The sequence below is a fragment of the Oncorhynchus nerka genome, linkage group LG7 (genome assembly GCF_034236695.1).
Source record: "Oncorhynchus nerka isolate Pitt River linkage group LG7, Oner_Uvic_2.0, whole genome shotgun sequence".
NCBI lineage: Eukaryota > Metazoa > Chordata > Actinopteri > Salmoniformes > Salmonidae > Oncorhynchus > Oncorhynchus nerka.
The window spans coordinates 13,041,395-13,067,983 of record NC_088402.1 but is presented as its reverse complement, the minus strand read 5'-3'; the positions used below and the strand labels follow the sequence as shown (position 1 = coordinate 13,067,983).

General features: G+C 46.4%; 1 protein-coding gene across 3 annotated transcripts in view; it reads left to right on the top strand.

The window, feature by feature from the left end:
• LOC115131243 (sorting nexin-13-like) overlaps positions 1-26,589 on the top strand; it is a 95,654-nt gene that overhangs the window by 34,449 nt on the left and 34,616 nt on the right. For 2 of the 3 annotated variants that reach the window (XM_065020232.1, XM_065020233.1), the window contains 6 exons: positions 4,519-4,631; positions 5,387-5,489; positions 6,400-6,489; positions 10,357-10,478; positions 11,690-11,802; positions 11,925-12,029. In XM_065020232.1, the coding sequence (XP_064876304.1) occupies positions 4,519-4,631; positions 5,387-5,489; positions 6,400-6,489; positions 10,357-10,478; positions 11,690-11,802; positions 11,925-12,029 (646 nt within the window). Of the gene's footprint in view, positions 1-4,518; positions 4,632-5,386; positions 5,490-6,299; positions 6,316-6,399; positions 6,490-10,356; positions 10,479-11,689; positions 11,803-11,924; positions 12,030-26,589 lie in introns of those variants that run through there. The other variant, XM_065020234.1, reaches the window with a different exon arrangement.

Here is a 26,589-nt window from a genome sequence, read left to right as displayed (position 1 = left end):
CTTCATCAGATGACACTCATAGGACTTCATGTTACACAACACATGTATGTTTTGTTCGATAAAGTTTATATTTATATCCAAAAATCTCAGTTTACATTGGTGCGTTATGTTCAGTAATGTTTTGTCTCCAAAACATCGGGTGATTTTGCAGATAGCCAAATCAATTTACAGAGATACTCATCATAAATGTTGATGAAAATACAAGTGTTATGCATGGGATTTTAAAATATACTTCTCCTTAATGCAACCGCTGTGTCAGATTTCAAAAAAGCTTTACGGAAAAAGCACACCATGCAATAATCTGAGTACAGCGCTCAGGCACCAAACCAAGCCAAACAGATACCCGCCATGTTGTGGAGTTAACAGAAGTCTGAAATAGCATTATACATATTCACTTACCTTTGATGATCTTCATCGCAATGCACTCCCAGGAATCCTAGTTCCTCAATAGATGTTTGTTTTGTTCGATTAAGTCCATCATTTATGTCCAAATACCTCCTTTTTGTTTGCGCGTTTAGTTCACAAAAAGGCTTACACTTGTTGTTCGCTTATTAAAATGGAACTTTAGCTCATGAAAATAAATAGCAAGCCAGCTACTTAACCCTGATGCCCTAAGCTAATGTTATAAGCAGCCAGCTAGTGAGGCTCGACTGGACCGGGTTATGTGTTGTGAAGCTAGCCACGATAAGGATTAGGCAAAATAGTGGAATTTGCGGTTTGCCTTCAATGTAAAAAGTATGTGTGTATTTCAGGAAATGGCTTCCTGGATTCCCCCAAGCAGCTGATTAGTCGGCTCCGTTGCAGATTGGAGCTCTGATTCCGCCCTCTCATTAGGGGATACAGCTGGCAATTACCGACTCTGTCTGCAGCTTGAAAAGCCGGTGTTCTTTTGTCAGGAGAGGGAGCTTCCTGGATGTCCTGTTTTGGTTGTTACTCAGAGACCGTTTTGTTAGAAGTATTTTGTAGCCGCTACTTCTGAATTATATGTGTGCCAATAGGACACAGTGTTTTTGATTATTGAAATGGTTCACTTTAAGTTAGTAATTATTCTGTGTTTGTTCCCAGAGGGGAAGGGGAAGGCACCTTACCTTAGGAAGAGGCCTGCGGCCATATATATACCCGTAGTATGTACTCTGTCACACTAGGTAAGACCTGGGCGGACCACCCACTGTATTTTGGCTAGCGCGCCAGGTGGCATTAAGGTTAGGTAAGTGGTGGGTAGGCAGGTAAGGTATGAGAGAGGACTTTTACTTTCTTTGCTTTGGTTCCATCTAGCCCCTTTTCCCCACATTACCGTGTTAAGGAAATAAATTCCCAGGAAACGGTAATATTCTCTGCATCTGTCATCCTTATCCGCACCTACAATCTCACATGTCTCTTTCACTCCACGGGGAGTTGAGTATAGCAGGGGGTTGCGTTCCCTCTTCCAAGAGGCGTGCGTAACAACCCCCCACAGCAACTTGCCCAAGCCTCCCCCTCCCGCTTCTTCTTCACCCAAATCCAGATAGCTGATGTTCTGAAAGAGCTGCAAAATCTGGACCTCTGCAAATCAGCTGGACTAGACAATCTGGACCCTCTCTTTCTAAACTTGTCTGCTGCAATTGTTGCAACCCCTATTACTAGCCTGTTCAACCTCTTTCGTATCGTCTGAGATCCCTAAAGATTGAAAAGCTGCTGCGGTCATCTCCCTCTTCAAAGGGGGAGACACTCTAGACCCAAAATGTTACAGACCTATATCCACCCTGCCCTGCCTTTTCTAAAGTCTTCGAAAGCCAAGTTAACAAACAGATCACCGACCATTTTGAGTCCCACCGTACCTTATCCGCTATGCAATCTAGTTTCCGAGCTGGTCATGGGTGCACCTTAGCCACGCTCAAGGTTCTAAACTATATCATAACCGCCATCGATAAAAGACAGTACTGTGCAGCCATCTTCATCGACCTGGCCAAGACCTTCGACTACGTCAATCACCGCATTCTTATCGGCAGACTCAACACCCTTGCCTTCAAATGACTGCCTCGCCTGGTTCATCAACTACTTCTCAGAGTTCAGTGTGTCAAATCGAAGGGCCTGTTGTCCGGACCTCTGGCAGTCTCTATGGGGGTGCCACAGGGTTCAATTCTCGGGCCGGCTCTTTTCTCTGTATACATCAATGATATCGCTCTTGCTGGTTTAGACTGTAAACTCTTCTTCCAGACTCACATTAAGCATCTCCAATTCAAAATGAATACTAGAATCTTCTTCCTATTTCGCAACAAAGCAACTCACCCTAACCCTTCACTCATGCTGCCAAGCATACCCTCGTAAAACTGACTATCCTACCGATCCTTGACTTTGGAGATGTCATTTGCAAAATAGCCCCTGACACTCTACTCAGCAAACTGGATGTAGCCTATCACAGTGCCATCCTTTTTTGTCACCAAAGCCTCATATACCACCTACCACTGTGACCTGTATGCTCTCGTTGGCTGGCCCTCGCTACATATTCGTCACCAAACCCACTGGCTTCAGGTCATCTATGTCTTTGATAGGTAAAACCCTGCCTTATCTCAGCTCACTGGTCACCATAGCAACATCCACCCGTAGCACGCACTCCAGCAGGTATATTTCACTGGTCATCCCCAAAGCCAACACCTCCTTTGGCTGCCTTTCCTTCCAGTTCTCTGCTGCTAATGACTGGAACCAATTGCAAAAACCACTGAAGCTGGAGACTTATATCTCCCTCACTAACTTTAAGCATCAGCTTTCAGAGCAGCTAACCGATCACTGTACCTGTGCATAGCCCATCTGTAAATAGCCCACCCAACTACCTCATCCGCATATTGTCTTTTTCTTTGCTCTTTTGCACCCCAGTGTCTCTACTTGCACATCATCTGCACATCTATCACTCCAGTGTTAATGCTAAATTGTAATTATTTTGCCACTATGGTTTATTTATTGCCTTACCTCCCTAATCTCACTACATTTGCACACAGTATATTTAGACTTATCTACCGTGTTATTAACTGTACGTTTGTTTATCCCATGTGTAACTCTGTTTTTGTCACACTGTTTTGCTTTATCTTGGCCAGGTCGCAGTTGTAAATGAGAACTTGTTCTCAATTGGCCTACCTGGTTAAATTAAGGTGAAAAAAACCAAAACACACACACACCTGTCTCTAAAAAAAATATATATATATATATATTTAACTAGGCAAGTCAGTTAAGAACAAATTCTTATTTTCAATGACAGCCTAGGAACAGTGGGTTAACTGCCTTGCTCAGGGGCAGAACAACATATTTTTTACCTTGTCAGTGCTGGGATTAGATCTAGCAACCTTTCAGTTACTAGTCCAACGCTCTAACCACTAGGCTACCTGCCTCTAACCACTAGGCTACCTGCCTCTAACCACTAGGCTACCTGCCTCTAACCACTAGGCTACCTGCCTCTAACCACTAGGCTACCTGCTGCCCCCGTATCACCTCATCTAGCACTCCTGGAACATTTACATCTCACAGAAAACTATCAGAATAATGTCAACTAAAAAATGAATGTAAACTAAACTAATTTAGAGCCTCTGGAAGACAATCCTCGTGCAGAATAGATTTGGGACCAGCTTTAGCTGTTAGCCTGGCTGTCTTTCACGTAGCCTGAATGATCCCTCAGATGTAGGCTAATCACCTGAGGTAATGAATTAACTCACTGTAGGCTGTTAGCCTGGCTGTCTTTCACGTAGCCTGAATGATCCCTCAGATGTAGGCTAATCACCCGAGGTAATGAATTAACTCACTGTAGGCTGTTAGCCTGGCTGTCTTTCACGTAGCCTGAATGATCCCTCAGATGTAGGCTAATCACCCGAGGTAATGAATTAACTCATTGTAGGTTGTTAGCATGTATGATATGTGCCAGTATTGGCTGGAGACTGGGTTACGTAGACGGTCTGCTAGCATTAGCTTGCTAGTGTTAGCCTGTACTGTAGGCTGTGTGAGACAAGGTCGGAATGCAGGGAGAACGCTAGGATAGCATTAGCAGTTTGTTAGCTTGAGACTGGGTCACAGGTTGCAGTGCTAGACATAGCATTAGCAGTTAGCTTGTTAGCGTGAGCCTGTAAACTGTATGAGACTGGGTTAGGATGCAGTGAGAGAGCTAACGCCATTAGCGGTGAGGTCAGCAGTTAGAATTTCTTTGTTTCCTGCTCTGACAATACCAGGAAACCTGAAGATGAGGAACTCTCTATCTCTCCCCCCCCTCTCTCTCCCTTCTCCCCCTCTCTCTCCTCCCCCCTCTTTCTCTCTCTATCACATTCCATCTGGTTTTCTTTAGTGTTATGTAGCTAAAATGTGATATTGTTGCTGATTTGTTACTATACATGAACCCACTCGCGCACTCTCCTGTGCTCACTCACTCGCTCTCTCTCTCTCTCGCGCACGCTCTCATTTCAAAGGGCTGCATTGTCATGGGAAACACGTTTACATTGCCAAAGCAAGTGAAATAGCTAATAAACAAAAGTTAATTAGTGTCTTTGTGTCTCTCTGTAGGCCAGTCTGTCTGTGTGGGGATGGGGGGGTCTAGGAGTGGTGCTGTTCCTCATCACTTTTGGACCCTTCGCTGTCTTCTACCTGGCCTTCTATATCTTCTGCTTCGTAGGAGGGTGAGTGTGTACAACGAGTTTTTCAGTTATGAAGTCATTTATAGATGTGTTCATATGAAATGGGATGTCTTTGTTGTCTAAAAATCTGGTTTACTTGTTCTCTCCTTTCCTCCCTCTCTTCGCCCTCACCCTCCCTCTCTTCGCCCCTGTCCTCGCCCTCACCCTCCCTCCCTTTGCCCTCACCCTCCCTCTCTTCGCCCCTGTCCTCGCCCTCACCCTCCCTCTCTTCGCCCTCACCCTCCCTCTCTTCGCCCCTGTCCTCGCCCTCACCCTCCCTCCCTTCGCCCTCACCCTCCCTCCCTTCGCCCTCACCCTCCCTCTCTTCGCCCTCACCCTCCCTCTCTTCGCCCTCACCCTCCCTCTCTTCGCCCTCACCCTCCCTCTCTTCGCCCTCACCCTCCCTCTCTTCGCCCCTGTCCTCGCCCTCATCCTCCCTCTCTTCGCCCCTCACCCTCCCTCTCTTCGCCCCTGTCCTCGCCCTCACCCTCCCTTCGCCCCTCACCCTCCCTCTCTTCGCCCCTGTCCTCGCCCTCACCCCTCCCTCTCTTCACCTCCTCTCTTCACCTCCTCTCTTCTCCTCACCTCTCTCCTCACCTCCTCTCCTCACCTCCTCTCCTCACCTCCTCTCCTCACCTCCTCTCCTCACCTCCTCACCTCACCTCCTCACCTCCTCCTCACCTCTCCTCTCCTCTCCTCACCTCTCTCTCCTCTCCTCTCCTCACCCCGTCACCTTTCCCCCCTTTTCTCCTCACCAGTGGTTTTGCGGTCACTCTGTTGTTTGGGAAAACCAACTCAGAGAGACATCTAGAGAGGTGTGAACACTCCTATCTTCCGGCCACGCACACGGGTATACTGAAGGTAGGATCCACACGCGCATACACACACACACACACACACATACTGAAGGTAGGATCCACACGCGCATACACACACACACACACACACACACACACACATACTGAAGGTAGGATCCACACGCACACACACACACACACACACACACACAGGTATACTGAAGGTAGGATCCACGCGCGCACACACACACACACACACACACACACACAGGTATACTGAAGGTAGGATCCACACGCGCATACACACACACACACACACACACACATACTGAAGGTAGGATCCACACGCGCATACACACACACACACACACACACACACGGGTATACTGAAGGTAGGATCCACACGCGCATACACACACACACACACACACACACAAACGGGTATACTGAAGGTAGGATCCACACGTGCATACATACACACACACACGGGTATACTGAAGGTAGGATACACACACACACACACACACACACACACACACACACACACACACACACACACACACACACGAGTATACTGAAGGTAGGATCCACACGCGCATACACACACACACAAACGGGTATACTGAAGGTAGGATCCACACGCGCGCGCACACACACACACAAACGGGTATACTGAAGGTAGGATCCACACGCGCATACACACACACACACACACACAAACGGGTATACTGAAGGTAGGATCCACACACACACACACACGCGCGCGCACACACACACACACACACACACACACACACACACACACACACACGGGTATACTGAAGGTAGGATCCACACGCGCACACACACACACACACACACACACACACACACACACGGGTATACTGAAGGTAGGATCCACACGCGCATACACACACACACAAACACACGCACACTCACATAACTATCCCTTCTCCCTCTCTCCCCTCACCCAGACATTGGATGAGATGAGACTGGAGTCGAAGCCTATACAGATAGACAGGAGACTGACTGGCTCCAACTACATAGACGAGCCTCTTCAACAGGTTAGTGACTCAACAGAAGGATGAAGAATGGGTGTGTGAAAACAAACAATGAGGAAGCACAGTAATGTCACGGCCTGATGAGTTACTTTCTGCTTACTAGCTTCTTCTTCTTCTCTATCCGACTATGACCAAGTTGGATAGAGGGTTGATTTTGTGCTTACGTCTGTCATTTCCGTTCTTGTAGATTGATTGTTCTAAAAACATGATTTGGTCATCGTTAGTAGCCTATGCGTTACGCTGATTCCGGCTATTAAAGTATCTGCCCTGTCCCTGTTTCACTATCGGCTGCTGACTCTCACACCTTCTCCCCACTGTGACATGGAGGAGGGAGAGATGCATTCTGAGAAGCACAAGCATATGACTGTTTCTGAAAATGACCTTTTTCAATGCAAAAATTAAATCAAGTGCAAAGTGGGTCAATGCAGATAGTCCGGCTAACTATTTGGTTAACTATTTAATATTGTTATGGCTTGAGGGTAGAATCTGTTCAGGGTCCTGTTGGTTCCAGACTTGGTGCAGCGGTACCTCTTGCCTTACGGTAGCAGAGAGAACAGTCTATGACTTGGGTGGCTGGAGTCTTCACTGCCTGCTATAGAGGTCCTGGATGGCAGGGAGCTCGGCCCCAGTGATGTAGTGGGCCATACACACTAGGCTGTTCTCTAGCACCTTGTGGTCGGATGCCAAGCAGTTGCCATACCAAGCGGTGATGCAGCCTGTCAAGATGCTCTCAATGGTGCAGCTGTAGAACTTTTTGAGGATCTGAGGCCTCATTCCAAATCTCTTCAGTGGTGTTGTTTTGCCCTCTTCACGATTGGGTTGGTGTGTGTGTGTGGACCATGCTAATTCAATAGTAACATACAAAGGAACCTGAAGTTCTCAACCTGCTCCACCACAGTCCCATCGATGTGGATGGGGGTGTGCTCTGCCCTCCGTTTCCTGTAGTCCACGATCAGCTTCTTTTGTCTTGCTGACGTTGACAGAAAGGTTGTTGTCTTGGCACCACACTTTTTGTAAATCTGTTCCCAAGTATTCCTATGCATAATAGAGATGTGATTGTATACAAATGTAAGCAAGGTGGGAAATGATTGTTTTGTCTGATTCAGCTAGTTACGGTCTTGTTGAGTAGCTAATTAGTAAAATCAGGTGTGTTAAATTAGGGTTGGACTGAAAACCCACAGGATGGTAGTTCTCCAGCCAGAGGGTTGGGCAACTCTGCTTTAGCGTTTAGCTCAGTGCGGATGTTGCCTGTAATCCATGACCTCTGGTTGGGATATGTACGTACGGTCACTGTGGGGACGACGTCGTGGATGCACATATTAATGAAGCCGGTGACTGATGTGGTGAACTCCTCAATGTTATCAGATGAATCCCGGAACATATTCCAGTCTGTGCTAGTGAAACAATCCTGTAGCTTAGCAACCGCTTCATCGGACCACTTCCGTATTGAGCGCATCATTGGTACTTCCTGTTTTTGCTTTTTAAGCAGTAATCAGGAGGATAGAGTTATGGTCAGATTTGCCAAAGGGAATGCGAGGGAGAGCCTTGTATGGGTTTCTGTCTGTGGAGTAAAGGTGATCTAGAGTTATGTCGCCTTGGTGACAAGCTGGTAAAAATGAGGTAAAACGTATTTCAGTTTCCCTGCCTTAAAATCACCGGCCACGAGAAGTGTGTGGATGTGTATTTTCTTGTTTGCTTATAGATGGGTTAGATATACAGTTCCATTTAGCCTGCTTTCTAAAACCTAGTGTTTCCCTTCCCCTTTAAGGCCTCATAGATGAGTTAGATTTAGAGTTAGCTGGCATTCTAAAACCTAGTGTTTCCCTTCCCCTTTAAGGCCTCATAGATGGGTTAGATTTAGAGTTAGCTGGCATTCTAAAACCTAGTGTTTCCCTTCCCCTTTAAGGCCTCATAGATGGGTTAGATTTAGAGTTAGCTGGCATTCTAAAACCTAGTGTTTCCCTTCCCCTTTAAGGACTCATAGATGGGTTAGATTTAGAGTTAGCTGGCATTCTAAAACCTAGTGTTTCCCTTCCCCTTTAAGGCCTCATAGATGGGTTAGATTTAGAGTTAGCTGGCATTCTAAAACCTAGTGTTTCCCTTTAAGGCCTCATAGATGGGTTAGCTGACAATGTCACAAATGATGTGCCCACTTCCATGGGGCAGAAATCAGCGTGTTGTTGTGATTCTGGATTGCCAGATTGCTAGCAAGAATGACAAGAAACAGGACATGTGGGGAATCGTGACTCATTTCAGCTCGGTTCATCTTGTTCTAGATACAATGTCTAGTTTTACTACTGATTTCATGTCAATGCTAACATGGCAAAATGTTGCTGTAAAGGTCTATTTCAGAGACAAAAGGTGCTAATTCAGCACATTTATTCATGTTTTCAATAAACAATGGAGACAAAATATAGCTTACATGTTGTCAAGTCTACCAACCTGACTGTTTTGCCCCATAGTTGCGCATGTGTCGGATTTGTTGATAAACAACCAACCCGTCTATACAGCTCGTTTAGTGCCTGCATCTGCTTGTGATAATAAATGGACCGGTACAAATATATATATAGCTGTAAACTCTCTTGGTAAACCGTATGGTCTGCAGCTTATCATCAGGTATTATAGCAAGCAAAAACTTGAGACTTCCTTAACATTAGAGGTCGTGCACCAGCTGCTCTTAACGAAGAAACACCCCTCCCCACTTAGTCTTACCCGAGGCTGCTGTCTGGTTGAGACCATGCACAAAGAAACACCCCTCCCCACTTAGTCTTACCCGAGGCTGCTGTCTGGTTGAGACCATGCATGAAGAAACACCCCTCCCCACTTAGTCTTACCCGAGGCTGCTGTCTGGTTGAGACCATGCACGAAGAAACACCCCTCCCCACTTAGTCTTACCCGAGGCTGCTGTCTGGTTGAGACCATGCATGAAGAAACGGGTATACATTATCCCATGTTCTTGTTCAGCCAAGACTACGAGAATCACAGAATATTACAGTTCTTCAGGTCCCGTTGATAGGACAGTCTTGGGAGTCTTTGAGTCCTGGGGATTAGGGCACGGTCCAGAGTAAGCAGAATGTCCAGGGCTGCCCACTCGTTGAAGTAGACATCTTCAGACAGGTTCGTGATCGCTGTTCTGATGTCCAGAAGCCTTTTTCGGTCATAGGAAGTGATGGCGGAGACATTTTCAAGATTTATAACTTTCAGAATACAGCCGGTATGGTGGAGTTGGCATCATATAATGCTAAATGAATCATACCGGCTGTATTTCTGTATTTTGAAGGTTATATATATTTGAAACTTGATTGTTGACATGCAAAACATTTTGTGACTATATCAACAATGGACTAATGAAACAAATACCAAAAGATAGTGTTTGTTTGGAGTTTTCCTTTTTATAAGATGAGCATCAAAGAAACACAGAAAATAGTTGAATTGATCAGGAGTTTGTAAAACAGCGTCTACAGTGAGCACCATGATTTATTGGACAGTGACCATTTTTTTGTTATTTTGGTTCTGCACTCTAGCACTTTGAGTTTGGAAGGATACAATGGCAATGAAGTTATGAGCTTCTGTAACTTCTAAACGGTTCATCCGATATGTATGAAAATACCCTTAAATTAAAGCTGACAGTCTGCACTTCAGCCTCATTGTCATTGTATCCTTCCAAACTCAAAGTGCTAGAGTACCGAACCAAAATAACAAAAAAATGGTCACTGTCCAATGAATTATGGTGCTCACTGTAGATGGATTTATTTTCTCGTATCGCTCAGCTCTAGTACAATGAACATGGAGTTCTCAGCAACAATAAGTACTGGCCTGTTTCTCACTCTTTCTCTCACACACACACTCTCTCTCCCTCTCTCTCTCCAGGTCATCCAGTTTGCTTTGAGAGATTATATCCAGTACTGGTATTACACTCTGAGTGAGGATGATTCTTTTCTGCTGGAAATCAGACAGACGGTCCAGAATGCTCTGGTACAGTTCTCCACACGGTAATATTCTATTACAACTACATTACTGCTTTATACCTACTCTATTACTGCATTATAACTAGTCTATTACTATTATAACTAGTCTATTACTATTATAACTAGTCTATTTATTTAACTAGGCTATTACGGCTTTATGTAGTCTATTACCACTCTACTGCATTATAACTAGTCTATTACCATTATAACTAGTCTATTTCTTTAACTAGGCTATTATGGCTTTATGTAGTCTATTACCAATCTACTGCATTATAAGTATACTACTCAATTACGGCTAACTACTACTATTACTGTGGCGGCAGGTAGCCTAGTGGTTAGAGTGGAGGGACGGCAGGTAGCCTAGTGGTTAGAGCGTTGGACTAGTAACCGAATGCAAGTTCGAATCCCCGAGCTGACAAGGTACAAATCTGTCGTTCTGCCCCTGAACAAGGCTGTTAACCCACTGTTCCTAGGCCGTTATTGAAAATAGTTCTTAACTGACTTGCCTAGTTAAATAAAGATAAAAAAATAAATAGTCTATTACTGCTCTATAACTAGTCTACTACTCAATTACGGCTTTAACTAGCCTTACTACTCTAACTAGCCTTACTACTCTTAACTAGTTGTACTACTCTAACTAGTATATTACTGCTTTATAAGTAGTCTATTGCTACTCTACTGCATAAGTAGTCTAATACTCAAGTATGGCTTTATAACTACTCTATTACTACTCTATAACTAGTCTTACTGCTCTAACTAGTATATTACTGCTCTATAACTAGTATATTAGTGCTCTATAACTAGTCTATTACTGCTTTATAACTAGTCTATTACTGCTCTATAACTAGTCTATTACTGCTCTATAACTAGTCTATTACTGCTCTATAACCAGTCTACTGCTTTAACCAGTCTACTGCTATTACTGCTCTATAACTAGTCTATTACTGCTCTATAACTAGTCTATTACTGCTCTATAACTAGTCTATTACTGCTCTATAACTAGTCTATTACTGCTCTATAACTAGTCTATTACTGCTCTATAACTAGTCTATTACTGCTTTATAACTAGTCTATTACTGCTTTATAACTAGTCTATTACTGCTTTATAACTAGTCTATTACTGCTCTATAACTAGTCTATTACTGCTCTATAACTAGTCTATTACTGCTCTATAACTAGTCTATTACTGATTTATAACTAGTCTATTACTACTGTGTCACCACACTGTTATACAGGTCTAAAGAGGTGGACTGGCAGCCTTATTTGACCACCAGACTGGTGGATGACTTTGCTACTCACCTTCGAGTCTTCAGAAAGGCCCAAGACAGACTGGAGGACAGTAAACAGAGTAAGGACACACACACGCTTTCTCTCTCAGACATGATGATGATTATTACGAAGATGATTTGTGACTATGGTGATGTTTACGATTGTGATGATGAGGATGATGATGATGTGGTGTGTTTCTAGGGGACTTGTCGGAGGAGATGGTGGAGTCATTCTTTGAGGCGGAGGTGGAGATGGAGAGGAACATCTGTAGAGACGTGGTCTGCACCTCCCTGAAGGATGAAGAAGGTACACACACACACACCCGGAAGAACGAGGGAGGTTCACACGTTGCACCTCGTCAAGGCATTTGGAACTCCTTTGAGCCTCCTGCGTGTGTTTTTAAATAGAAAGAAAAAGTTTAACACTATATATTCGCCAGTAATTTAATCAGAAACCTCATTGTCTTAAGTCAGATTGCAGACGGCGTCGTGCTGTGATCTGGCAGATAACTTGCAAACACTCATGGGATAGATTAAAAAAGTAGTTTGGCTGCAATACGCTGTCATAAATTCCGAAAATGTTACCAAGGTGAGTCAGAGTTAATCTTAGCAAAAGCTATAAACAAACGGTAGCTAATTTTGACATTTTCTTTAACTCTTAACTACCTAATTCTACATCTATCTAGGCAGTATTGTGGTTGTAGAATCAGTATTATGTGTATTCGTATTTTGAAATGTGCACCAATTGGCTAGCTAGCTATTTTTCTTGTTAGCTGTGCCAGTCTCCGTATGAAACAAAAGCGATGCTAACCCAACACCAGTTCACACACTCCATGCTGAATAAATACTCCCTCAAGGTAGCTAGCTAGTGTAGTAAGATTCTAGCTACAGCACAATTCATGTTTCTATGATAAGACAGTTGCTGTTCTGCCCTGTTTAGTGCACCGAGTTCCGCAGCAGCTGACTGTGCTAGCTGCAACATCGCGTTGGCCAAATGTTACAACGTAGCGAGTCACCAGTGGCAGTTATAAGAGTCAGATACATACTGATTTCGGAGGACAACTCTATAACTTTGGTGCATTACTCCATCATCAGCAAGCTGGCATACTAGCTCTGGGCTGCTAACTGGGAACAAGTTTTCTCTACTGATCGAGCATGGTTTAGAAGCCCCCTAGCCAGTGGGTCAGTCTGATATAACATGGTTTAGAAGCCCCCTAGCCAGTAGGTCAGTCTGACCGAACATGGTTTAGAAGCCCCCCTAGCCAGTGGGTCAGTCTGATATAACATGGTTTAGAAGCCCCCTAGCCAGTAGGTCAGTCTGACCGAACATGGTTTAGAAGCCCCCTAGCCAGTAGGTCAGTCTGACCGAACATGGTTTAGAAGCCCCCCTAGCCAGTGGGGCAGTCTGATATAACATGGTTTAGAAGCCCCCCTAGCCAGTGGGTCAGTCTGATATAACATGGTTTAGAAGCCCCCTAGCCAGTGGGTCAGTCTGATATAACATGGTTTAGAAGCCCCCCTAGCCAGTGGGGCAGTCTGATATAACATGGTTTGCCGTAGCAGCCCCTAGCCAGTAGGTCAGTCTGATATAACATGGTTTAGAAGCCCCCTAGCCAGTAGGTCAGTCTGATATAACATGGTTTAGAAGCCCCCCTAGCCAGTGGGGCAGTCTGATATAACATGGTTTAGAAGCCCCCCTAGCCAGTGGGGCAGTCTGATATAACATGGTTTAGAAGCCCCCTAGCCAGTAGGTCAGTCTGATATAACATGGTTTAGAAGCCCCCCTAGCCAGTGGGTCAGTCTGATATAACATGGTTTAGAAGCCCCCCTAGCCAGTGGGTCAGTCTGATATAACATGGTTTAGAAGCCCCCCTAGCCAGTAGGTCAGTCTGATATAACATGGTTTAGAAGCCTCCTAGCCAGTAGGTCAGTCTGATATAACATGGTTTAGAAGCCCCCTAGCCAGTAGGTCAGTCTGATATAACATGGTTTGCCGTAGCAGCCCCTAGCCAGTGGGTCAGTCTGATATAACATGGTTTGCCGTAGCAGCCCCTAGCCAGTGGGTCAGTCTGATATAACATGGTTTAGAAGCCCCCTAGCCAGTAGGTCAGTCTGATATAACATGGTTTAGAAGCCCCCTAGCCAGTAGGTCAGTCTGATATAACATGGTTTAGAAGCCCCCTAGCCAGTGGGTCAGTCTGATATAACATGGTTTAGAAGCCCCCCTAGCCAGTGGGTCAGTCTGATATAACATGGTTTAGAAGCCCCCTAGCCAGTAGGTCAGTCTGATATAACATGGTTTAGAAGCCCCCCTAGCCAGTGGGTCAGTCTGATATGACATGGTTTAGAAGCCCCCCTAGCCAGTGGGTCAGTCTGATATAACATGGTTTAGAAGCCCCCTAGCCAGTAGGTCAGTCTGATATAACATGGTTTGCCGTAGCAGCCCCTAGCCAGTAGGTCAGTCTGATATAACATGGTTTAGAAGCCCCCCTAGCCAGTGGGGCAGTCTGATATAACATGGTTTAGAAGCCCCCTAGCCAGTAGGTCAGTCTGATATAACATGGTTTAGAAGCCCCCTAGCCAGTGGGTCAGTCTGATATAACATGGTTTAGAAGCCCCCTAGCCAGTGGGTCAGTCTGATATAACATGGTTTAGAAGCCCCCTAGCCAGTAGGTCAGTCTGATATAACATGGTTTAGAAGCCCCCTAGCCAGTAGGTCAGTCTGATATAACATGGTTTAGAAGCCCCCTAGCCAGTAGGTCAGTCTGATATAACATGGTTTAGAAGCCCCCTAGCCAGTGGGGCAGTCTGATATAACATGGTTTAGAAGCCCCCTAGCCAGTGGGTCAGTCTGATATAACATGGTTTAGAAGCCCCCTAGCCAGTAGGTCAGTCTGATATAACATGGTTTAGAAGCCCCCTAGCCAGTAGGTCAGTCTGATATAACATGGTTTAGAAGCCCCCTAGCCAGTAGGTCAGTCTGATATAACATGGTTTAGAAGCCCCCCTAGCCAGTGGGTCAGTCTGATATAACATGGTTTAGAAGCCCCCTAACCAGTAGGTCAGTCTGATATAACATGGTTTGCCGTAGCAGCCCCTAGCCAGTAGGTCAGTCTGATATAACATGGTTTAGAAGCCCCCCTAGCCAGTGGGGCAGTCTGATATAACATGGTTTAGAAGCCCCCTAGCCAGTAGGTCAGTCTGATATAACATGGTTTAGAAGCCCCCTAGCCAGTGGGTCAGTCTGATATAACATGGTTTAGAAGCCCCCTAGCCAGTAGGTCAGTCTGACCGAACATGGTTTAGAAGCCCCCCTAGCCAGTGGGTCAGTCTGATATAACATGGTTTAGAAGCCCCCTAGCCAGTAGGTCAGTCTGACCGAACATGGTTTAGAAGCCCCCTAGCCAGTAGGTCAGTCTGACCGAACATGGTTTAGAAGCCCCCCTAGCCAGTGGGGCAGTCTGATATAACATGGTTTAGAAGCCCCCCTAGCCAGTGGGTCAGTCTGATATAACATGGTTTAGAAGCCCCCTAGCCAGTGGGTCAGTCTGATATAACATGGTTTAGAAGCCCCCCTAGCCAGTGGGGCAGTCTGATATAACATGGTTTGCCGTAGCAGCCCCTAGCCAGTAGGTCAGTCTGATATAACATGGTTTAGAAGCCCCCTAGCCAGTAGGTCAGTCTGATATAACATGGTTTAGAAGCCCCCCTAGCCAGTGGGGCAGTCTGATATAACATGGTTTAGAAGCCCCCTAGCCAGTGGGGCAGTCTGATATAACATGGTTTAGAAGCCCCCCTAGCCAGTAGGTCAGTCTGATATAACATGGTTTAGAAGCCCCCTAGCCAGTGGGGCAGTCTGATATAACATGGTTTAGAAGCCCCCTAGCCAGTGGGTCAGTCTGATATAACATGGTTTAGAAGCCCCCTAGCCAGTAGGTCAGTCTGATATAACATGGTTTAGAAGCCCCCTAGCCAGTAGGTCAGTCTGATATAACATGGTTTAGAAGCCCCCTAGCCAGTAGGTCAGTCTGATATAACATGGTTTGCCGTAGCAGCCCCTAGCCAGTGGGTCAGTCTGATATAACATGGTTTAGAAGCCCCTAGCCAGTAGGTCAGTCTGATATAACATGGTTTAGAAGCCCCCTAGCCAGTAGGTCAGTCTGATATAACATGGTTTAGAAGCCCCCCTAGCCAGTGGGTCAGTCTGATATAACATGGTTTAGAAGCCCCCCTAGCCAGTGGGTCAGTCTGATATAACATGGTTTAGAAGCCCCCTAGCCAGTAGGTCAGTCTGATATAACATGGTTTAGAAGCCCCCCTAGCCAGTGGGTCAGTCTGATATGACATGGTTTAGAAGCCCCCCTAGCCAGTGGGTCAGTCTGATATAACATGGTTTAGAAGCCCCCTAGCCAGTAGGTCAGTCTGATATAACATGGTTTGCCGTAGCAGCCCCTAACCAGTAGGTCAGTCTGATATAACATGGTTTAGAAGCCCCCCTAGCCAGTGGGGCAGTCTGATATAACATGGTTTAGAAGCCCCCTAGCCAGTAGGTCAGTCTGATATAACATGGTTTAGAAGCCCCCTAGCCAGTGGGTCAGTCTGATATAACATGGTTTAGAAGCCCCCTAGCCAGTGGGTCAGTCTGATATAACATGGTTTAGAAGCCCCCTAGCCAGTAGGTCAGTCTGATATAACATGGTTTAGAAGCCCCCTAGCCAGTAGGTCAGTCTGATATAACATGGTTTAGAAGCCCCCTAGCCAGTAGGTCAGTCTGATATAACATGGTTTAGAAGCCCCCTAGCCACAGGGGCAGTCTGATATAACATGGTTTAGAAGCCCCCTAGCCAGTGGGTCAGTCTGATATAACATGGTTTAGAAGCCCCCTAGCCAGTAGGTCAGTCTGATATAACATGGTTTAGAAGCCCCCTAGCCAGTAGGTCAGTCTGATATAACATGGTTTAGAAGCCCCCCTAGCCAGTAGGTCAGTCTGATATAACATGGTTTAGAAGCCCCCCTAGCCAGTGGGTCAGTCTGATATAACATGGTTTAGAAGCCCCCCTAACCAGTAGGTCAGTCTGATATAACATGGTTTGCCGTAGCAGCCCCTAGCCAGTAGGTCAGTCTGATATAACATGGTTTAGAAGCCCCCCTAGCCAGTGGGGCAGTCTGATATAACATGGTTTAGAAGCCCCCTAGCCAGTAGGTCAGTCTGATATAACATGGTTTAGAAGCCCCCTAGCCAGTGGGGCAGTCTGATATAACATGGTTTAGAAGCCCCCTAGCCAGTAGGTCAGTCTGATATAACATGGTTTAGAAGCCCCCCTAGCCAGTGGGTCAGTCTGATATAACATGGTTTAGAAGCCCCCCTAGCCAGTAGGTCAGTCTGATATAACATGGTTTAGAAGCCCCCTAGTCAGTAGGTCAGTCTGATATAACATGGTTTAGAAGCCCCCTAGCCAGTAGGTCAGTCTGATATAACATGGTTTGCCGTAGCAGCCCCTAGCCAGTGGGTCAGTCTGATATAACATGGTTTAGAAGCCCCTAGCCAGTAGGTCAGTCTGATATAACATGGTTTAGAAGCCCCCTAGCCAGTAGGTCAGTCTGATATAACATGGTTTAGAAGCCCCCCTAGCCAGTGGGTCAGTCTGATATAACATGGTTTAGAAGCCCCCCTAGCCAGTGGGTCAGTCTGATATAACATGGTTTAGAAGCCCCCTAGCCAGTAGGTCAGTCTGATATAACATGGTTTAGAAGCCCCCCTAGCCAGTGGGTCAGTCTGATATGACATGGTTTAGAAGCCCCCCTAGCCAGTGGGTCAGTCTGATATAACATGGTTTGCCGTAGCAGCCCCTAGCCAGTAGGTCAGTCTGATATAACATGGTTTAGAAGCCCCCTAGCCAGTGGGGCAGTCTGATATAACATGGTTTAGAAGCCCCCTAGCCAGTAGGTCAGTCTGATATAACATGGTTTAGAAGCCCCCCTAGCCAGTGGGTCAGTCTGATATAACATGGTTTAGAAGCCCCCCTAGCCAGTAGGTCAGTCTGATATAACATGGTTTAGAAGCCCCCTAGTCAGTAGGTCAGTCTGATATAACATGGTTTAGAAGCCCCCTAGCCAGTAGGTCAGTCTGATATAACATGGTTTGCCGTAGCAGCCCCTAGCCAGTGGGTCAGTCTGATATAACATGGTTTAGAAGCCCCCTAGCCAGTAGGTCAGTCTGATATAACATGGTTTAGAAGCCCCCTAGCCAGTAGGTCAGTCTGATATAACATGGTTTAGAAGCCCCCCTAGCCAGTGGGTCAGTCTGATATAACATGGTTTAGAAGCCCCCCTAGCCAGTGGGTCAGTCTGATATAACATGGTTTAGAAGCCCCCTAGCCAGTAGGTCAGTCTGATATAACATGGTTTAGAAGCCCCCCTAGCCAGTGGGTCAGTCTGATATGACATGGTTTAGAAGCCCCCCTAGCCAGTGGGTCAGTCTGATATAACATGGTTTGCCGTAGCAGCCCCTAGCCAGTAGGTCAGTCTGATATAACATGGTTTAGAAGCCCCCCTAGCCAGTGGGGCAGTCTGATATAACATGGTTTAGAAGCCCCCTAGCCAGTAGGTCAGTCTGATATAACATGGTTTAGAAGCCCCCTAGCCAGTAGGTCAGTCTGATATAACATGGTTTGCCGTAAGCAGCCCCTAGCCAGTGGGTCAGTCTGATATAACATGGTTTAGAAGCCCCTAGCCAGTGGGTCAGTCTGATATAACATGGTTTAGAAGCCCCTAGCCAGTAGGTCAGTCTGATATAACATGGTTTAGAAGCCCCCTAGCCAGTGGTCAGTCTGATATAACATGGTTTAAAGCCCCCTAGCCAGTGGGTCAGTCTGATATAACATGGTTTAGAAGCCCCCTAGCCAGTGGGTCAGTCTGATATAACATGGTTTAGAAGCCCCTAGCCAGTAGGTCAGTCTGATATAACATGGTTTAGAAGCCCCTAGCCAGTGGGTCAGTCTGATATAACATGGTTTAGAAGCCCCCTAGCCAGTGGGTCAGTCTGATATAACATGGTTTAGAAGCCCCCTAGCCAGTAGGTCAGTCTGATATAACATGGTTTAGAAGCCCCCTAGCCAGTAGGTCAGTCTGATATAACATGGTTTGCCGTAGCAGCCCCTAGCCAGTGGGTCAGTCTGATATAACATGGTTTAGAAGCCCCTAGCCAGTGGGTCAGTCTGATATAACATGGTTTAGAAGCCCCCTAGCCAGTGGGTCAGTCTGATATAACATGGTTTAGAAGCCCCCTAGCCAGTGGGTCAGTCTGATATAACATGGTTTAGAAGCCCCCTAGCCAGTGGGTCAGTCTGATATAACATGGTTTAGAAGCCCCCTAGCCAGTAGGTCAGTCTGATATAACATGGTTTAGAAGCCCCCTAGCCAGTAGGTCAGTCTGATATAACATGGTTTAGAAGCCCCCTAGCCAGTGGGTCAGTCTGATATAACATGGTTTAGAAGCCCCCTAGCCAGTAGGTCAGTCTGATATAACATGGTTTAGAAGCCCCCTAGCCAGTAGGTCAGTCTGATATAACATGGTTTGCCGTAGCAGCCCCTAGCCAGTAGGTCAGTCTGATATAACATGGTTTAGAAGCCCCCCTAGCCAGTGGGTCAGTCTGATATAACATGGTTTAGAAGCCCCCTAGCCAGTAGGTCAGTCTGATATAACATGGTTTGCCGTAGCAGCCCCTAGCCAGTAGGTCAGTCTGATATAACATGGTTTAGAAGCCCCCCTAGCCAGTGGGGCAGTCTGATATAACATGGTTTAGAAGCCCCCTAGCCAGTAGGTCAGTCTGATATAACATGGTTTAGAAGCCCCCTAGCCAGTGGGTCAGTCTGATATAACATGGTTTAGAAGCCCCCTAGCCAGTGGGTCAGTCTGATATAACATGGTTTAGAAGCCCCCTAGCCAGTAGGTCAGTCTGATATAACATGGTTTAGAAGCCCCCTAGCCAGTAGGTCAGTCTGATATAACATGGTTTAGAAGCCCCCTAGCCAGTAGGTCAGTCTGATATAACATGGTTTAGAAGCCCCCTAGCCAGTGGGGCAGTCTGATATAACATGGTTTAGAAGCCCCCTAGCCAGTGGGTCAGTCTGATATAACATGGTTTAGAAGCCCCCTAGCCAGTAGGTCAGTCTGATATAACATGGTTTAGAAGCCCCCCTAGCCAGTGGGGCAGTCTGATATAACATGGTTTAGAAGCCCCCTAGCCAGTGGGTCAGTCTGATATAACATGGTTTAGAAGCCCCCTAGCCAGTAGGTCAGTCTGATATAACATGGTTTGCTGATATCAATATAACATGGTTTAGAAGCCCCCTAGCCAGTGGGTCAGTCTGATATAACATGGTTTAGAAGCCCCCTAGCCAGTAGGTCAGTCTGATATAACATGGTTTAGAAGCCCCCTAGCCAGTAGGTCAGTCTGATATAACATGGTTTAGAAGCCCCCCTAGCCAGTGGGTCAGTCTGATATAACATGGTTTAGAAGCCCCTAGCCAGTAGGTCAGTCTGATATAACATGGTTTGCCGTTTAGCAGCCCCCTAGCCAGTAGGTCAGTCTGATATAACATGGTTTAGAAGCCCCTAGCCAGTAGGGCAGTCTGATATAACATGGTTTAGAAGCCCCCTAGCCAGTGGGTCAGTCTGATATAACATGGTTTAGAAGCCCCCTAGCCAGTAGGTCAGTCTGATATAACATGGTTTAGAAGCCCCTAGCCAGTGGGTCAGTCTGATATAACATGGTTTAGAAGCCCCCTAGCCAGTGGTCAGTCTGATATAACATGGTTTGCCGAAGCCCCCTAGCCAGTAGGTCAGTCTGATATAACATGGTTTAGAAGCCCCCTAGCCAGTAGGTCAGTCTGATATAACATGGTTTAGAAGCCCCCTAGCCAGTAGGTCAGTCTGATATAACATGGTTTAGAAGCCCCCTAGCCAGTGGGTCAGTCTGATATAACATGGTTTAGAAGCCCCCTAGCCAGTGGGTCAGTCTGATATAACATGGTTTAGAAGCCCCCCAGTAGCCAGTAGGTCAGTCTGATATAACATGGTTTAGAAGCCCCCCCTAGCCAGTGGGTCAGTCTGATATAACATGGTTTAGAAGCCCCCTAGCCAGTGGGTCAGTCTGATATAACATGGTTTTAGAAGCCCCCTAGCCAGTAGGTCAGTCTGATATAACATGGTTTAGTAGCCCCCTAGCCAGTAGGTCAGTCTGATATAACATGGTTTAGAAGCCCCCTAGCCAGTGGGTCAGTCTGATATAACATGGTTTAGAAGCCCCTAGCCAGTGGGTCAGTCTGATATAACATGGTTTAGAAGCCCCTAGCCAGTAGGTCAGTCTGATATAACATGGTTTAGAAGCCCCCTAGCCAGTGGGTCAGTCTGATATAACATGGTTTAGAAGCCCCCTAGCCAGTGGGTCAGTCTGATATAACATGGTTTAGAAGCCCCCTAGCCAGTGGGTCAGTCTGATATAACATGGTTTAGAAGCCCCTAGCCAGTAGGTCAGTCTGATATAACATGGTTTAGAAGCCCCCTAGCCAGTGGGTCAGTCTGATATAACATGGTTTAGAAGCCCCCTAGCCAGTAGGTCAGTCTGATATAACATGGTTTAGAAGCCCCTAGCCAGTGGGTCAGTCTGATATAACATGGTTTAGAAGCCCCCTAGCCAGTGGGTCAGTCTGATATAACATGGTTTAGAAGCCCCCTAGCCAGTAGGTCAGTCTGATATAACATGGTTTGATATAACATGAGAAGCCCCCTAGCCAGTAGGTCAGTCTGATATAACATGGTTTAGAAGCCCCCTAGCCAGTGGGTCAGTCTGATATAACATGGTTTAGAAGCCCCCTAGCCAGTAGGTCAGTCTGATATAACATGGTTTAGAAGCCCCCTAGCCAGTAGGTCAGTCTGATATAACATGGTTTAGAAGCCCCCCTAGCCAGTGGGGCAGTCTGATATAACATGGTTTAGAAGCCCCCTAGCCAGTAGGTCAGTCTGATATAACATGGTTTAGAAGCCCCCTAGCCAGTGGGTCAGTCTGATATAACATGGTTTAGAAGCCCCCTAGCCAGTAGGTCAGTCTGATATAACATGGTTTAGAAGCCCCCTAGCCAGTAGGTCAGTCTGATATAACATGGTTTAGAAGCCCCCCTAGCCAGTGGGTCAGTCTGATATAACATGGTTTAGAAGCCCCCCTAGCCAGTGGGTCAGTCTGATATAACATGGTTTAGAAGCCCCCTAGCCAGTAGGTCAGTCTGATATAACATGGTTTAGAAGCCCCCCTAGCCAGTGGGTGGATATAACATGGTTTAGTAGCCAGTGATATAACATGGTTTAGAAGCCCCTAGCCAGTGGGTCAGTCTGATATAACATGGTTTAGAAGCCCCCCTAGCCAGTAGGTCAGTCTGATATAACATGGTTTAGAAGCCCCCTAGCCAGTAGGTCAGTCTGATATAACATGGTTTAGAAGCCCCCTAGCCAGTGGGTCAGTCTGATATAACATGGTTTAGAAGCCCCCTAGCCAGTAGGTCAGTCTGATATAACATGGTTTAGAAGCCCCCTAGCCAGTAGGTCAGTCTGATATAACATGGTTTAGAAGCCCCCTAGCCAGTAGGTCAGTCTGATATAACATGGTTTAGAAGCCCCTAGCCAGTAGGTCAGTCTGATATAACATGGTTTAGAAGCCCCCTAGCCAGTAGGTCAGTCTGATATAACATGGTTTAGAAGCCCCCTAGCCAGTGGGTCAGTCTGATATAACATGGTTTAGAAGCCCCCTAGCCAGTAGGTCAGTCTGATATAACATGGTTTGCCGTAGCAGCCCCTAGCCAGTAGGTCAGTCTGATATAACATGGTTTAGAAGCCCCCCTAGCCAGTGGGGCAGTCTGATATAACATGGTTTAGAAGCCCCCTAGCCAGTAGGTCAGTCTGATATAACATGGTTTAGAAGCCCCCTAGCCAGTGGGTCAGTCTGATATAACATGGTTTAGAAGCCCCCTAGCCAGTGGGTCAGTCTGATATAACATGGTTTAGAAGCCCCCCTAGCCAGTAGGTCAGTCTGATATAACATGGTTTGCCCCCCCTAGCCAGTGGTCAGTCTGATATAACATGGTTTAGAAGCCCCCTAGCCAGTGGGTCAGTCTGATATAACATGGTTTAGAAGCCCCCTAGCCAGTAGGTCAGTCTGATATAACATGGTTTAGAAGCCCCCCTAGCCAGTGGGTCAGTCTGATATAACATGGTTTAGAAGCCCCCTAGCCAGTAGGTCAGTCTGATATAACATGGTTTAGAAGCCCCCTAGCCAGTGGGTCAGTCTGATATAACATGGTTTAGAAGCCCCTAGCCAGTAGGTCAGTCTGATATAACATGGTTTAGAAGCCCCTAGCCAGTGGGTCAGTCTGATATAACATGGTTTAGAAGCCCCTAGCCAGTGGGTCAGTCTGATATAACATGGTTTAGAAGCCCCTAGCCAGTAGGTCAGTCTGATATAACATGGTTTAGAAGCCCCCCTAGCCAGTGGGTCAGTCTGATATAACATGGTTTAGAAGCCCCCTAGCCAGTAGGTCAGTCTGATATAACATGGTTTAGAAGCCCCCTAGCCAGTAGGTCAGTCTGATATAACATGGTTTAGAAGCCCCCCTAGCCAGTGGGTCAGCCCCCTAGCCAGTAGGTCAGTCTGATATAACATGGTTTAGCAGCCCCTAGCCAGTAGGTCAGTCTGATATAACATGGTTTAGAAGCCCCCTAGCCAGTGGGTCAGTCTGATATAACATGGTTTAGAAGCCCCCTAGCCAGTAGGTCAGTCTGATATAACATGGTTTAGAAGCCCCTAGCCAGTAGGTCAGTCTGATATAACATGGTTTAGAAGCCCCCTAGCCAGTGGGTCAGTCTGATATAACATGGTTTAGAAGCCCCTAGCCAGTGGGTCAGTCTGATATAACATGGTTTAGAAGCCCCTAGCCAGTAGGTCAGTCTGATATAACATGGTTTAGAAGCCCCCTAGCCAGTAGGTCAGTCTGATATAACATGGTTTAGAAGCCCCCAGTAGCTGATATAACATGGTTTAGTAGGTCAGTCTGATATAACATGGTTTAGAAGCCCCTAGCCAGTAGGTCAGTCTGATATAACATGGTTTAGAAGCCCCCTAGCCAGTAGGTCAGTCTGATATAACATGGTTTAGAAGCCCCCTAGCCAGTAGGTCAGTCTGATATAACATGGTTTAGAAGCCCCTAGCCAGTGGGTCAGTCTGATATAACATGGTTTAGAAGCCCCCTAGCCAGTAGGTCAGTCTGATATAACATGGTTTAGAAGCCCCCTAGCCAGTAGGTCAGTCTGATATAACATGGTTTAGAAGCCCCCTAGCCAGTGGGGCAGTCTGATATAACATGGTTTAGAAGCCCTAGCCAGTGGGTCAGTCTGATATAACATGGTTTAGAAGCCCCAGTCTAGCCAGTAGGTCAGTCTGATATAACATGGTTTAGAAGCCCCCTAGCCAGTGGGTCAGTCTGATATAACATGGTTTAGAAGCCCCCTAGCCAGTAGGTCAGTCTGATATAACATGGTTTAGAAGCCCCCTAGCCAGTAGGTCAGTCTGATATAACATGGTTTGCCGAAGCAGCCCCCCTAGCCAGTGGGTCAGTCTGATATAACATGGTTTAGAAGCCCCCTAGCCAGTGGGTCAGTCTGATATAACATGGTTTAGAAGCCCCCTAGCCAGTAGGTCAGTCTGATATAACATGGTTTAGAAGCCCCTAGCCAGTGGGTCAGTCTGATATAACATGGTTTAGAAGCCCCCTCCAGTCTGATATAACATGGTTTAGAAGCCCCCTAGCCAGTAGGTCAGTCTGATATAACATGGTTTGCCGTAGCAGCCCCTAGCCAGTAGGTCAGTCTGATATAACATGGTTTAGAAGCCCCCCTAGCCAGTGGGTCAGTCTGATATAACATGGTTTAGAAGCCCCCCTAGCCAGTAGGTCAGTCTGATATAACATGGTTTAGAAGCCCCCTAGCCAGTAGGTCAGTCTGATATAACATGGTTTAGAAGCCCCTAGCCAGTAGGTCAGTCTGATATAACATGGTTTAGAAGCCCCTAGCCAGTAGGTCAGTCTGATATAACATGGTTTAGAAGCCCCTAGCCAGTGGGGCAGTCCCCCCTAGCCAGTGGGTCAGTCTGATATAACATGGTTTAGAAGCCCCTAGCCAGTAGGTCAGTCTGATATAACATGGTTTAGAAGCCCCCCCTAGCCAGTGGGTCAGTCTGATATAACATGGTTTAGAAGCCCCCTAAGCAGTCTGATATAACATGGTTTAGAAGCCCCTAGCCAGTAGGTCAGTCTGATATAACATGGTTTAGAAGCCCCCTAGCCAGTAGGTCAGTCTGATATAACATGGTTTAGAAGCCCCCTAGCCAGTGGGTCAGTCTGATATAACATGGTTTAGAAGCCCCCTAGCCAGTAGGGTCTGATATAACAGTCTGATATAATAACATGGTTTAGAAGCCCCCTAGCCAGTAGGTCAGTCTGATATAACATGGTTTAGAAGCCCCCTAGCCAGTAGGTCAGTCTGATATAACATGGTTTAGAAGCCCCCTAGCCAGTAGGTCAGTCTGATATAACATGGTTTAGAAGCCCCCTAGCCAGTAGGTCAGTCTGATATAACATGGTTTAGAAGCCCCCTAGCCAGTAGGTCAGTCTGATATAACATGGTTTAGAAGCCCCCTAGCCAGTAGGTCAGTCTGATATAACATGGTTTAGAAGCCCCCTAGCCAGTGGGTCAGTCTGATATAACATGGTTTAGAAGCCCCCTAGCCAGTAGGTCAGTCTGATATAACATGGTTTAGAATATAACATGGTTTAGAAGCCCCCTAGCCAGTAGGTCAGTCTGATATAACATGGTTTAGAAGCCCCTAGCCAGTGGGTCAGTCTGATATAACATGGTTTAGAAGCCCCTAGCCAGTAGGTCAGTCTGATATAACATGGTTTAGAAGCCCCTAGCCAGTGGGTCAGTCTGATATAACATGGTTTAGAAGCCCCCTAGCCAGTAGGTCAGTCTGATATAACATGGTTTAGAAGCCCCTAGCCAGTAGGTCAGTCTGATATAACATGGTTTAGAAGCAGCCCCCCCTAGCCAGTGGGTCAGTCTGATATAACATGGTTTAGAAGCCCCCCTAGCCAGTGGGTCAGTCTGATATAACATGGTTTAGAAGCCCCCAGTAGAAGCCCCTAGCCAGTAGGTCAGTCTGATATAACATGGTTTAGAAGCCCCCTAGCCAGTGGGTCAGTCTGATATAACATGGTTTAGAAGCCCCCTAGCCAGTAGGTCAGTCTGATATAACATGGTTTAGAAGCCCCCTAGCCAGTAGGTCAGTCTGATATAACATGGTTTAGAAGCCCCTAGCCAGTAGGTCAGTCTGATATAACATGGTTTAGAAGCCCCCTAGCCAGTGGGTCAGTCTGATATAACATGGTTTAGAAGCCCCCTAGCCAGTAGGTCAGTCTGATATAACATGGTTTGAAGGTCAGTCCATGGTTTAGAAGCCCCTAGCCAGTAGGTCAGTCTGATATAACATGGTTTAGAAGCCCCCTAGCCAGTAGGTCAGTCTGATATAACATGGTTTAGAAGCCCCCTAGCCAGTAGGTCAGTCTGATATAACATGGTTTAGAAGCCCCCTAGCCAGTAGGTCAGTCTGATATAACATGGTTTAGAAGCCCCTAGCCAGTGGTCAGTCTGATATAACATGGTTTAGAAGCCCCTAGCCAGTGGGTCAGTCTGATATAACATGGTTTAGAAGCCCCTAGCCAGTGGGTCAGTCTGATATAACATGGTTTAGAAGCCCCCTAGC